This window comes from Hemibagrus wyckioides, linkage group LG17 (assembly GCF_019097595.1).
Source record: "Hemibagrus wyckioides isolate EC202008001 linkage group LG17, SWU_Hwy_1.0, whole genome shotgun sequence".
Lineage (NCBI taxonomy): Eukaryota > Metazoa > Chordata > Actinopteri > Siluriformes > Bagridae > Hemibagrus > Hemibagrus wyckioides.
Genome location: NC_080726.1, coordinates 17,078,194 through 17,093,076, shown reverse-complemented (window position 1 = coordinate 17,093,076; position 14,883 = coordinate 17,078,194). Strand labels below are relative to the sequence as shown.

The following is a 14,883-nucleotide window of genomic DNA, read 5'->3' as shown; positions in this document are numbered from 1 at the left end:
AAGCAAAAACACCAGGAAGAGATATTCACGTAATCAATCACCGTAAAGCAAATCACTGTCTGATCCCATTCATTTCTGAGAAACAGGATTATCTGAGTGATTAATCATTGAATTTCTCAGCTAGAAAGGTTTGCTTGGCTGAAACTCGATGCCTGTCTCTGTCTCTGTGTTTAAACCCAAAGCGGGCGTGGCACAAATCTGATCATTTTATCAACTGTATTTCTTCAGGACTTTTTCTACAGAGAGACATCTCACGAGTTATTTCTAAGCACAAGCTGTAGCACAGCACTAGTACATTGTTTATTTAGTTTATTCATTATTTATTACAGTTTAGTGTAAATGTCATCTTATTATTTATGATTAATTGTCTCCTCTAGTTAATTTGGATTTTTTTGTTTTTGTCCAATGGGCAAGTGTAAGGATTTAAGCGAGTTTGACAGAGGGCCAAATTGTGATGGCTAGACCTCTGGATCAGAGCATCTCCAAAACTGCAGCTCTTGTGGGGTGTTCCCGGTCTGCAGTGGTCAGTATCTATCAAAAATGGTCCAAGGAAGGAACAGTGGTGAACTGGCGACAGGGTCATGGACGGCCAAGGCTCATTGATGCTCGTAGGGAACGAAGGCTGGCCCGTGTGATCCGATCCTACAGACGAGTTACTGTTGCTCAAACTGCTGAAGAAGTTAATGCTGGTTCTGATAGAAAGGTGTCAGAATACACAGTGCATGACGGGTCAGAACTTTTGGCAGCAAAAGGGGGTCTAACACAATATTAGGCAGGTGGTCATAATGTTATGCCTGGTCAGTGTATGTTATTATATGTGTCATCACACTTCTGCTGTGTTGATAAGAGGTTTATGAGTTGAGTATGTTAATCACAATTATGTTGAAGTTTTAGTGTACTGACGGCGCTTTATTGGGGGCTGTAGGGTTGTTACATTTGACATAAAACAACAACAAGCGGAGATAATTGAACAACAACCAATCAGTTGCTATCTGAAGGCTTGTGTATCTGGTCATTCAGCAGGATGTGAGTGTGTTCACAGAGACCAAATGAAGTGAAAACACTGTGTGTACATTTTGTTGTTGTCTCTGAGTGTACAGTCTGCTGTTGTGTAGTTTTTATATTCATTAGTAAAGACTGTTGGCTCTGGTGAAGGCGTGTGCTGTCTGTGCCTGAGAGATGTAAAGTTGTGTGATTGCCAGCTCTCATTCCTTCATCTGTTGTTTTGTGATTCTTCCCAGACTCCAGCTGGTTCCCATTTGGTGCTGAGCTCACGTCTTTGGGTGGCGCTGGTGAGCGCAGTGACGTGTTTTGAGCGAGTTTTCCTCCTCAGTGACTCACTCTAACAGTAAATAGCTAGTTTCTCATGAGATTTGCTTTTGGCTCCTGCTACTTTGCGTAGTCGATCCTGCACCCTGCCGCCTGACTCTAGCAGAGTGTGGAGATGTTTCACTCGTCGTTGATGAGGGTCTGGCATCACAGCAGAGAGCAGGCCAGGAATTGAGGAACAGTGACCTCAATCAGATCAGATGGACTGCTGCCCACTTCTCCTCCTGTCCTAATTTGTTTATTTATTCCCTCTCTCTTTTTCTTTCTTTCTTTTTCTTCTTCCTCTCTAGATCTCTCTTTCTTCAAGCCAACTCTGTGCTCAGCTCGTGTGTTAAAGTAGAGAGTGGGATTAGTACAGGAAGTGGTGTTTTAGTGTGAGTGTGAACACACTCCTCCACACGGCTTCACAGACATGCGCGTTGTGAGCTGAGTGTGTGCAGTAAGACTGCTGTAGTGCGGCTTTTCATCGAGGTTTATCAGCGTTTCCACAAACCTGTCGGAAAAGCTAATCTATTTCCTGGAATTTCTCAGAAAAAGAAACTTGGAATTCCGACTTGACAGGTCTCCCCATATGATGGGGTTAAATCTGTACCGCTGACTGTATTTTATTTAGTTCGTTGTTGTAAGGAAGTAAATACACATCGATCCTCACAGTTAGCTGCTGACATTTCTGCTAACAAAACTCGTAAATGAAATAAATTTTATCCCCTGTTTATTTATGTAGCTCAAACACAAAGAAGACAAAAATGCTGTAATTCCAAGTTCTGACTTCCCAGAGTTAATCCAGCTGGTAAAATCTGTTGGTGTGTGTGCGTGTGTGTGTGTATGTGATGCAGTCAGTGGGGTTCAGAATCCTGCCGCAGCGAGGTGCATTGCAGCAGTGTGTGAACCATACATGGAAACTTTAAAAAGAAAAAGTCGGATTTTTGTGTCCTGCATGTCCGATAAAAGCTTGGACACGATGGCTGCTGCTGCTGATTTTTCCGCTCATGCAGAAGTCTGATTTAAAAACAGATTTGTGATGGAAGTGGGACGCGTGTTGGTCTGTGTGCACGGGAGCATTTGCTGTAATTTTTACTACACAACAGTGTGTGTGTCCACTGAAGGAAGCCTGTGTATTTGGACTCAGAGTGTGGTGCAGTGTAAAAGCATACGAGCAAAAAAAAAAAACATTGAACAATGTGAGCAGACAATAACGACATCGCTAACATCAATGACACCAATTAGCATCGACTGCTTGTGACTGTGTTTTCTGTAAAAGTGTGTGTTTTGTTTGTCGTTTTTTCTTCATGTTTATGTGGCTTTGGTGCGGAAATCGCCTCAGTCAGCATTTTTTACAAGGAACTGTTTGGAATTTGTCGTGTTTTATTACACTTGAAATTACCAACACAAATGAAAGGACAGTATGAAAGGCCTAATTATAGTGTTTATATAGAAAGTGTTTTCTGATGGAAGGCACTGAGAGTGAGCAGCTAGCAGCTAAAATATCATACATGAGGTTGTAGAAACTTAGAATTGAACAAAGAGACAATAAAGTGTGAAGCGGCATAATGGGAGCAACAGACAAAACATTACAAACTCCATCTGATCATGAAGAAAGTCTTTTTTCCCCCCAAATACCATTCAGGGTTTGAAACAATAGGTGTGACAGGGTGTGACAATAACAATCATCAAACCCTCCATTTCCACCACTCCAGCACAGAATCATGAATTAATATCAATATGTGGTGCAGGAATTATGGCAGAAAAACATTGTACAACATGTTCAGGAAATTGTATGACTTGTGACCTAGGCTTAGAGACGAACATGACTAATCTCTCGCTCCGTTTCCCTCCGCAGCAGCAGGGAGCCTGAGAGTTTGGAGATGAATAAGCTGCGTCAGAGTTTGCGCAGAAAGAAGCCGACCTACGTGCCTGAGGCCAGCAGACCACACCAGTGGCAGGCCGACGAAGAAGCCGTGCGCAAGGGCAAATGCAGCTTCGCTGTCAGGGTAGGAACCTGAACCCTCCTTGTTTTTTCGGCTGACAGACTCGCTTTGCTGATGAACCCTGATAAAACACAATAATGTTATTGTTATCTAGCCTTCACTTCTCAGAGCGCTTCATTAGAGGAGAGGAAGTGCAGTGTAGGATAGTCGGATAGACAGAAGGACAGGAGAGTGATAATTTAATGGGCATGTCCATGAGGCTAAATGGCCTTGTGTTGAAGTAGGTCAGCTATAGTCTGTGCGGTAAAAGCTTTAAAAGTCAATAACATGCTTGCAGTGCTGGGACGAGGGCCAAAACCTCCACACGGCCAGAACTGTGCATACACCCATTTTAGTAATAGCTATAATAGCAAGCACTCATGCTTACAACCGGTTTCTTTATATTCTTTATGTATTTAAGACAGGTGCCAATATTTATGACACAAGCTGACACTTGAACATGGAATATGTGAAACAGAAAAAAGGAATCCAGAAGAGAAGCTGAGCTTCAGTACCATTAATGAAGGTCTCACTGTAGAGAGATAAACATAATTAAATTCAGCCTGGTTTTCATCAGTAGCTCGAGGCTTCGCGAGTCTCAGGGAGACACAGATGTAATTCTCTAATGGACCTTCTCCTCAGTGCTCACATCATCTCATAACATAAAACACACCTTTTCCAAATGAATTCTGCCCCTAAAGGTGCTTTGTTCCTCTCTCAGGTTAGACAGAGTTCTGTGTCTGAATCTGAGATTTATATTTTACTGTGTGGGTTTTTCTGCTCCTCACTTCAGGATGAATATTAGATTATTGTGTAATTGTGGTGCAGCACTAGGTCAGGGTCACTGAACAGAAGCTCAGGGGTTTAAGCTCCTGTATTTCCATAATTCCATAATTTCCACTGTGGAGCTGTTTCATTGCTGACCTCTGGCGCCTGACCCTGCGCTCTGACCGCAGCTTCGTAACAAGCTGGGATATCTTAAGAAAGGAATTTCACTGTGCTGTGACGTTTATGTGATAAAATAACAGCTTCTTCTTCTTCTGGTTATTATATAAGGCTAAAATATGCAAACATTTCACAAAACAACACTCTAAAATAACCCGAGGAGAAATCTACACCAGAGCACAGTTCACTCTACTCAATCCCCCAGGACCAGTCAGTACCTGGGAATGAATAAGTGTGAACACAAGCCAGAGTTGAAATCCTGGGAACATGTGTGGCTCATGGGATCATGGATCATGGGACCAGGGGCTGAGACATTCCTGGGAAAGATGTGCTGGGATGCGTTTACAGAGAGGAGGAAAGGCTAAGAAACTGAATATGAGAAGAAATGTCTGATTCAGCTCTTGGCCGTCTGTGCTGAAGAACTGATTTATTTTTGAAGAATTTATTCAGTCACTTAGAAGCAGACATGTTCTGTAGCTCTGCAAACGATCCTGCCTAGAAGTTCCTCCTTTTGTTTTACAAAAACATTTGAAGGTATGTGGTAGCTTAGTGGTTAAGTTGTTGGACTACTGATTGGAAGGTTGTGGTCCACCAAGCTGCCACTGCTTGGCCCTTGTACAAGGCCCTTAACCCTCAATTGTAAGTAAATTTTAAGTTGCTCTGGATAAGGATGTCTACCAAATGCCAGAAATGTAAATGCATAAAATATTGCAGGCTGCATAAATATTCAAGCCCCTTGAACCAGATCTAGAACCTTCTACCAGCTGTGCACATCTGGACCTTGTTATAATTGCTTATTCTTCATGCACTTACTCAACACTAATCTTCAGGTTCTTGATCAGACTGAGGTCTGGGCTTTGATCGATCTATTCTAACATGTTCTGAATCAGTGCAGTATAAATCTGTTGTCCTTCTGGAAGCTGGACATCTGCTGAAGAGTCTCTAGCAAACTTAAACTGGCTTTCTTCTCAGATTGTCCTGTATTTGGCTATATCCATCATGCCTTCAGTCCTGGCTAGTTGTCCAATCTCTGCTGAAAAAAAGTTTCTCCACCACATGATGCTCCCATCACCATGCTTCAGTGTTCTGTTCTCACCACAGCTCCCAAGGCGGAGCTGCCAACCTTCATGTCTTTTGCATCGGCTCACCATGTTTTATGATTAATAGGAAATCAAATCTGTCGGTGCTAACAAACTTGCACCAGTTTGACGTGTACCTGTTGCGTTCATCTGCCAGCTCCTGACACTGTAGATCTGTTGTTAAGTATTTCTACAGCAAATGATTCCTGCTATTTAGTGTCTCACTCTCTTCCTCCTGCTCGTTCTCTCCTCTGCAGTATCTGGGTTTGGTGGAGGTGGAGGAGTCCAGAGGGATGCATGTGTGTGAGGAGGCTGTGAAGAAACTGAAAGTGGTGAGTATTTTCCTTCCTCTTCCTTTTCAATATGACCAGATTCCAGATAACAGCTGCTGATGATCTGAGACCACTAGCCTTCCACCTGAAACCTCAAATACAGTCAATAAGATGAAATTAATACAGCAGGCTCTCAAGGACGTCTTTTTTTTGCTAGAGCTTACATTGGTGGAGCTACAGCTATGATGCAGGTTTCCAAATCTATTTACTAAAATAAAGCAACACATCAGTGAACAAGGCGTATGTGATAGTCTGCTCTGTTTTATTAAGAATTTGTTTGATGGTTGCAGAAAGTAATCCTCTGATCATGTACCAGATCTGCCTGAATATGTGGCATGCTGCAAACAGATTCCATGAAGACATGTTTTAACTTCTAGATTTGAGACTCTAGTTTACTAGGAACTAGAAATGTGCAGCTAATATTCAAAGAACTCAGGGAAAGTGTTATAGTGTGGTCTGGATCCTGTGTGTGTGTGTGTGTGTGTGGTCTCTTTCTTGTTTCAATCCCTCAGTCCTTTTGTCTTCAGTATCCCAGCTGAGTTCTCCAGCTGGTTCTAGTGGTTCCCTCCCCTCCTCAGTGTCCTGATTGTTCTCTCATTCTCGTAGTTTTACACTATAATTTCCTTTTCTGCTGCTGTAGTAGATTTGAAAAGTGGCTGGAATTCCTCTAGGTCCTTCTTCCCTATCTGTCTCCTCCATGATCCTCATTTCTTTTGCTGATTTACATACCGTTCCTCTTTTTCCTTTCACAGAGCCCCTCACCAGGTCCTGCTTTCTTCTTTTTAACCTTCTCATCACTTCATTACAGCTCAGCATCTGTGGGACGACTTCACTAATCAAAACCCATAGCAGACTAAATTTGTTTGTTTTGTACATGAACACAATCGTACACAATGCACTAAAAAACAGAATTAAGTGCTGAGGTGAGGTCAGAGAACTGCTCTGTAGCCTAATGCTGTTCTGTTGGTTTTCTTCTCAGAGCGGAAAAAAGACAGTAAAAGCCATGCTATGGGTGTCGGCTGACGGTCTCCGAGTCGTGGATGACAAAACCAAGGTAAGCATTTTATTGTCTTTGCATTTATTGTAATATTTGCCCAAACAGGAAATCAACAGGAAAACAGGGACCTCTTGAAAACTTTTCACTTGAATGGTCCATGCTGACAGTGTTGTGTCTTGGCCTGAGCATACAGACGAGGCTTTGAACACGAGGGAAACTGCAGAAAAAAGCACAGCAGGGGAAGATGGCAGCTCTCCAAAAGCCAAATCCCACGACTAACTTTACTTAATGTCCAGCTCGTGAAGCCGTCCCAGAAGCCATACATGGGTCTGGGAGCTGCTTGTTGGCAATGATGCCATATTTGTCATTGTGTAGATTCTTTCTTAATAAGATGTTTGTTATTTTATATCCTGGACTGGACCAAATGTCCTTACAAAGATAAAAATATCTGACAGTTTGTCTTTGTGTCACTTGTCTGCTCAGATATTCCTGTCCTTTTGGGACATTAGGTCCCCACCAGGGTATAAATACACACCCATAAACACATACGCACAGTCCTGAAAAGGTGATCAGGGGCCTCACTACATTACACTCGTCCTGTTCTCTTCCAGCCTGTGAAAAGCGAGTGGAAAGCACAAAGAACCCTCTTTTTTGTTGCCTGTAACCCCTCCCCCAACACAACCAGCCATCCATCGCTTCTGTCCTTCTCTCTCTCTCTCTCTCTCTCTCTCTCACACACACACACACACACACACACACACACACTTGCTTTCTCCCTGCCCTTCTGCTAATCCCTCTGCTTTGCTGTGAGTCAGCACAGAGGACTAATCCCCTTTTACCACTGTCCATATGGCTCCGGAGCATCCTGCTGCATGCAGACACTCTGATCTTGGACAAGTGTGTCTGGGGTCCCGCCCTGACATTTAACAAGCCTCATGGCCTCCTGTTTTCCCAGAAGTGTGAAGTGAGTCAGCGGCCCCTCCCCTTTCCTGACTGCTCCTGTCTTCCGGCTTTTTTCTTCCAGAACACAATTGGCCATTGAGCTGCCTCTCAGAGCGCTGGCCCACTCCAGCCCGTGAGGAGGCTCGAGATGAATGAGCTCCTCACCTGACACACCACACACTGTGAGAATCCACCACTTCTGTCCTCACCGGCTGATTTACGGCACAGTCATTGTGCCTTTAAACAGTGTCTTTAATAGTGTTAATGTGGTGCCTTTTGTCTTGGCCATTCTGGGAATGTGACTCTGAATGAGATCAAGGTCTGTGCTTCCAGAAGTAAGCGGGTCTCAGTGCTCAGTGCTTGCAGGATTGAAGTGCTCTCAGCAGTGTTTCTGCATGCTTGTCTTACTGAGTTATGGCACCTTGTGGTTAATGTGCACTGATACTGCTTCATGCGCTCAAGTCAGCCACCATCATACTTTTTTATTAAAGCTTTTGGGGTTCTGTATTTAAAACTTGCAGTCACGTCTGAAATCTATAATTGTAGTTAGAGCAAAAGGCTTCAAATTGACAAAACACTTTAGAGACTATGGGAAAACAGTTGTAATTTCTGTTGTAGCTGAAACGTTTGAACATATTCCCTTCCTGTCTTGTTTCACCTTGTAGGACCTCATCGTTGATCAGACCATTGAGAAGGTGTCGTTCTGTGCACCGGACCGCAACTATGACAAGGCCTTCTCCTACATCTGCCGGGACGGAACCACTCGCCGCTGGATGTGCCACTGCTTCATGGCTCTGAAGGACTCGGTGAGAGCAGCTTGCATTTTACATTCATCCTGTAATTCCAGTAAAGCAGGAACGTGATAAGGACTGTGCTGCAGTTCTCTCAACTGGAACAAGCCGCCTGCTGCATGCTGCTGTACTTGAGGCACTTGAGGAAATGAGTTATGATGTTAGAGAGCAATCTGACAGTCACAAGGACAATCTTTGGTTAGAGTGTTTAATCATTCTCTTGAAGATCTTAAACCCTGATTAGAATTAGCGCTAATCTACCATACTTGTCTCTAATATCTGATGGTTTTCTCACAAATCATATTTTTAAGAGGATTGGAAATAAACGTGTTCTTCACTTATTGGTAGTATTATGCATATACAATATGCACATTTGGGTGCTGCTGAAAGACTTTATTAGCTGGATAATGCCTAGGATTATCCAGGCTGTGCCGTTTCCTGTTCTTTAATAAAATAATAAAAGCCTATACTTACAGGCACCGCGATTTGGTGTGACATTTTTGACATTCAGAGTTTTGTCCATGGCAGGGTGAGCGTCTGAGTCACGCAGTAGGATGTGCATTTGCTGCGTGTTTGGAGCGAAAGCAGCGGCGGGAGAAGGAGTGCGGCGTCACAGCGTCGTTTGATGCCACCCGCACCTCATTCGTCCGCGAAGGCTCGTTCCGCGTCTCCTCGGCCGGTCAGCAGGGTGAGAGGGAAGACATCATGAAGCAGCAGCAGGATAAAAAGAAAGGTCACTAAACCAGTACACTGCAGACTCCATTCTCTTCCAGAAACTTCCATAAGGAGAATATTACAGAGAACAACCAGGGCTCATGAGGCTCAGTCATATGGTTATATGGTATTGTGTTAAATTGCAGTCTTGAAGAAGTAATAAAAAACATTTCATCCAGAAGCAATATAAAAAAAAACTTGTGCATCATGAAAATAGGACAAGATAATAAAAAGAGAGCATGTAGATATATTCAGATTTATTCAATTTCACATATTTTAATATGTGCTGCATTTTATGAATTGGCCCTACATAATGTTAATGTCATTCCTCTGTGCAGAAGTCTGCTCCGTCCCTGCAGTGCCACCAGGTAACGCCTCACCTCCAGAAGGTGCAGCCACACAGGCAGAACGAGCCGAGGGCGGAGGGCCACACGTCATCCCTCGCCGCCATGCGCCCCTCGAGCAGCTTGTACGCCAGGGCTCATTCCGTGGTTTCCCTGCGCTCAGCCAGAAAAACTCGCCTTTTAAACGCCAGCTGTCTTTGCGCCTGAACGAGCTGCCATCCACCCTGCAGCGCAAAACAGACTTTCAGAGCAAGAACCCAGGTCAGTGTTATGCGCACACACACAACACACACACAAATACAACACAAAACACAACTCTCAGCAGAATCCATCACCAATTTCACCACCAGAGAAATTCCATTCTACTTCTACTTGTGCTATCTTAATTATATTCAACAAGGCATTACTTACTCAATAATAATAATTATATTATATAATTATAATAACACACAGTATAATAATAATAATAATAAGAAGAAGAAGAAGAAGAAGAAGAAGAAGAAGTCAGAGATGCTCTAAATATGACTGAGAACTAGGCAGAACCTTTAACCTGATATAAATGGGATTTGTTTGTCATTAATAAAATCTTAATACTTATTTCATATTTTTGTGCAGTTTACTATAAAATACATTTGTGAAACAGTTTACCAAATGTGAACTGCACATATACTCTGAAACAAACTTTTCACATAAATCCTCCTACATGTTTATGCTCTGCTATTTAATATTTCTACAATTCTTTTTTTTCTTTCTTATTTTTTTTACTATCCCAGGCCTTTTATGTATTTATAGAAAGCTGCTGTGGCTCTGCTGGTGTGACCCTGCTGGTTCTCCTGCTGTGTTTCCCTGCAGTTACATGTATTTTCAAAAAACTCTATCTCCAGAGAATCTCAGAGGGCGAAAGAGAGAGAGAGAGAGAGAGAGAGAGAAATAGGCAGCCCTTACTGTTCTCTGCTTTAATCCCTCAGGTCAGATTTGACACTGATAAGAGAATTATGGATAGTGTGCTATTTGTAGCATCAAGACAGGTCAAGGATTTCCTAAGTTTGTTGTTTCAGTGGCATAAGAACTCAGTGTTGACTAAACTGGTGGCTTATTACTGTAATCTTCATGTCCATGATATGCTAATGAAGGACTGAGCAATGCTTTACATGCCATCTGGAATGTTTCTCACATTTTATAGTGCTATTAGGTTTCTCAAGGCTTAAATTCACTCCCTGTTCAGTTCAGTAGTATGATAAAGAAACAGGACATTCTATATCGACACTAAAAAAAGTTCAATTTAAACATGCAGTCATGCGTCCCAGACCAATTCCACAAGCTCCACTGGACACAGATTATTTTATTCCACTCTGCCATGTACACGGTCTCTGTGGTCCCTCTGCGTGACTTTTGCTTTGCGTCATTGACCTGCTCCATTGATCCTCTCCCCCAGTTCCTGAGATGGACCTGTCGGTGGCTGCTGAAGCAGACAGCATCAATGCTCTGTGCAGCCAAATCAACAGCTCATTCACCAAACCCTCGGAGGACCTCAGTGGCCAAGCCACCAGCAACGGCATGCCAGCATGCAGTGTTCCTCCTGCCATCCCGCCTCCACCTGCGCCTCAAGGTAGAGGTAACACACAGAATCAAAGTAGTACAGAAAGTTGGTTAAACATACAGACAGGCAGCTGAGGTAAGTCAGGCAAACTGCAAAAACATGAAATTCAAGAAACTGGATAATCAAGATAATAGTAATGTAATAAAACACATGTATCTGTGATCTGAACTGGACGTGAGACGTAATCAAGGGCTAATACAGGACCAGTTGTTGGTACAGAAACTGGAACTGGATCTAATTAGGTCCGAGATTAGAACAGAATCATGAACTGAGTTTGGAATCAGATCTGAGACTGAGCCAGCATCTAGGACAGCCAGAAACTGGAATTGGCTTTGACAGAATCAGGGGCTGGAACAGTGCCTGCAGTAATTACTGGAGCTGATACAAGGACTGTACCTGGATCCAGGGAAGGGGGGAGGACCAGTGCTGAGACTGAGCCAGTGGCTGACATGGGAGTTGAAGTGGCATTACAGACTGACCTGGGTAGCAGCAGTACACAGGGACTGAGAATGGATCTGGAGAAGGCACATCATTAAGAATTAGGCTAGAAGAAGCAAAGCACATATTTAGGACCTGCAGAGGCAGGAATGGCTGGTCACATTCTCAAGGATGTCAGATGGCTCGCACTATTGTTACATGCTACACGATGGTTCAGTGACATAGAAGTGTTTTTTGCCCACTTAAAATAAAATAACCTGATTATAAATACTCAACAGGTGTTTTTTTTTGCATTTTGCAGGTACCAGCTCGTGGGTCCAGACAGAGCCCCCTGTTCAGTCTCCACCTTCAACTGGCCACAGGCGCACTCCATCGGAAGCTGAACGCTGGCTGGAGGAAGTCTCCAAGGCAGTGAAAGCCCAGCAGCAGACTCCACCCATCCTGCCACCACCATCCACCCAGCAGCCCCCACCAGTACCCACCGTACCCCTCGCTCCAGGCTCTCTGCCCACGTCCATGCAGCCCTTCCCTATGGCTTTTGACACCACTCCAGCACCGGTGGGCATGTATGGCCAGGTGCCTCTACAGCCCGCCTATGTGCCTATGCAGCCCTACATGCCTGCCATAGCTAACAGCATGACGTACCCCAACGCCAGCATGCCTGTGGTGGGTATCACACCCTCGCAGATGGTAGCAAATGTCTTCTGCAGTGCCACTGGTTCTGCAGGCGGAAGCACTATGGGGGTTGGCATGGGGTCCAAGACTAGCACACTCAGCGGCGGTTCTTCGGCTTTTCCCAGCCTGGCCGGGAGCTTTGCTAGCTCTGCGTTCATCAACCAACCAGCCTCCCATGGGCTTGCACAAAACTCACTCCCCTCCACCACCAGTGTGGCTTCCAGCAGCGTTACACAAAACGGCACCATGACAAGTGGGAGTGGCAGCACCACCAACTGGCCAATGGAGAGTCTGCAGCAGTCCAGTCTCCCAGCTGATGCCCAGGAAGCAGAGCGCTTTGAGGCCAAGTGGGCAGCTCTGGAGTCCAAATCACAACCCAAGGCACCCAACCCTTTCTCCAACGATTTACAAAAGACCTTTGAAATAGAGCTCTAATTGCATTCATATGGGCATTGATTTAGAACCTGACATGAGAAATGAAATCCTGTTGCTTTTGGCTTGTTTTTTTTCAACTCTTTCATTCCTTTAATTCTTGCACTTGCTCTTCAGGGTCACTCCTACCCTGTAGGCAAGTGTCCACTTTTGCATTTTGTGTCATTCCAAATGCAGGCATAAAACTGTTGACCTGGGAACATGACCGTATCCCTGAACCCAACAAACATAGTCACTTAATATTGAAGACTGGAACAACTTCTGGGTTTGAGGTTGCTGTTGCTGCGAAGGCCCAGTCAAGTCAATCACGTGACCTCCAATAAAAACCTGCAAAGGGAGCAAAACATTCGTTATGATGCGGCCAAAATGTTTATTTATTACTTCATTTGTTTGCGGAAAAGATTTTGAATCTAATTTGTGCTCATTGAATTAGTTGTTTCTCTGTATTTTTTTAACATTAACCCTCTGTGGCAGAAGATCACGTATAATTTGGGAGTAATCAAGACGCTCTGACTCAATAGACGAGAACTGAGGCTGCATGATTGGAGACTTACTAATGGAACTGCTAGCAAACGAGAGTGTAAATAGCATGTTTTTTTCCTCACCTCTTATTTATCACGCTGTTTGTGGATGTTCATTATTATTCAAGCCCTGTGAGTCACAGCTGAAGCGTCATATCGGCACCTCGCCAGCAACACATGGACATCACACTGGGAGGCTGATTATGCTGATAAATCTCTTAGCACAAAGAGCTACAGAGCTAATTTCAAACTGACACCAGAGCCCCGGCAGTGTAGTAGGAGACGAGTCTAGAAGCTGTAATGTAAATGATGCAAAAACAGAGAAGGTAAAAACGTGCCTGATTAGACCTGAGCCTGATTCCCAGTCAGGACTCAGTCACAGTCTGTAGCTACACAAAAGCCTGGTGTTGTTAATGATACAGTCAGTTTGGATATTTTAACACAGAAAATATGTGAACAAGATCATGGTGGTTAGTGCTAATAGGCGTAACACTAAAAGGTGAATGAAATGTCATTTCTCCTGCAATTGCATTTGGAGAGTTTGGTTTGAAAACGTTGGTAACGAGGTCAAATTCAGAGTGCACTGTGTAGTGAAGTGAGGAAGTAAACGGAAAATGTACGTGGAAATAATCATTTCTAAGCATGCTGGAGAGCAACTTTGTGACTGATTGTGTCGAGGTGTTTACAGAAAGCTTGGAATGTGACGGACTGGACTTGGATTAGAAATCCTGGAACGTCGTGAACATCGTCACTTACCATGAAGGTCGCTTGTTCAAAATATGTTCTTTGGATTCTGTTATCGTAATAAGAACACGCTTATGTTTCCTGGCTTTTTAACTTTCAGTTTAAACTCTTTAACCATCCTGGAGAATAACTAAACTAATAATCATATATCGAAGGCTACAGTATATTCAGGCGCGTACATACTCTGGTTTCAGTGCCGGTTCTGCCCCAGACCTTTATCTTTCCAGGGAATTCTTCATTCCAGTGCATCATACGTGTTTTAATTATAGCGATGGAGTTCTCACTCTGCAATAATGCTCCATGCTTTCTGGTCATTTTATTTTTCTGAAGTGATATAAATGAACGTGCTGAGTGACTGGATTTGATCTGACTCTGGGGTCTGGAGTTTCTCAGTGAACAGGATAAAAGCTAGATATTCAAAGCCAGACTGCACACTGTGCTTTACAGAATGCCCAAGGTAATAATAATAATAATAATAATAATAATAATAATAGGCACAATAGATTTACATATTGCTTGACAGAGACCACACAGTTTTTCACATCACAAATCTGCTGATTTTCATCCAGTCTGTCGATCACCAACCACTAATCTCTAACGTACAGGGTTAACCGAGCCTGTCGAGGCTGCACAACGGAATCTGTTTCAGTTTCTTTTTCCCAAAGCGACTGTGTTTTTAACGTGGCCGAGCTGCAGGCCTCGCAGGGGAAACGTCCCCTCTACACGAGCGTATCCGTTCTCGGTGCTCTGTGTCTCACGTGTAAAGAAGCCAGGTTGAAGAGATACACACTGACTAACCTGCGCTCCAGGCCACACGTCCCCACACAAATGTAGATCTCTTTTTGAAAACAAGGAAACTAAATTACCTCATAAACTTGATTGTAAACTGTAATCTAGCGATAAACGAAACAAAATGAAAAAAAAAAGACGGTGGAGTTTATTTTTAATCTTTATTTACAGAGTTTTGTATTTAAACCTGCATATTTGTATTGTAATTACATTGTACAAAGACAAATAAATAATATAATATTAA

At 43.4% G+C, this 14,883-nt stretch overlaps 1 protein-coding gene across 5 annotated transcripts in view; it reads left to right on the top strand.

The window, feature by feature from the left end:
* The window catches only part of numbl (NUMB like endocytic adaptor protein), a 54,157-nt gene extending 39,274 nt beyond the window's left edge, over positions 1-14,883 (top strand). For 3 of the 5 annotated variants that reach the window (XM_058413950.1, XM_058413948.1, XM_058413953.1), the window contains exons 2-9: positions 3,170-3,320; positions 5,578-5,652; positions 6,632-6,706; positions 8,257-8,397; positions 8,911-9,115; positions 9,435-9,701; positions 10,876-11,049; positions 11,780-14,883. In XM_058413950.1, the coding sequence (XP_058269933.1) occupies positions 3,195-3,320; positions 5,578-5,652; positions 6,632-6,706; positions 8,257-8,397; positions 8,911-9,115; positions 9,435-9,701; positions 10,876-11,049; positions 11,780-12,588 (1,872 nt within the window). In that variant the 5' untranslated portion in view covers positions 3,170-3,194 and the 3' untranslated portion in view covers positions 12,589-14,883. The remainder of the gene's footprint in view (positions 1-3,169; positions 3,321-5,577; positions 5,653-6,631; positions 6,707-8,256; positions 8,398-8,910; positions 9,116-9,434; positions 9,702-10,875; positions 11,050-11,779) is intronic. The other 2 variants (XM_058413951.1, XM_058413949.1) reach the window with 1 other exon arrangement.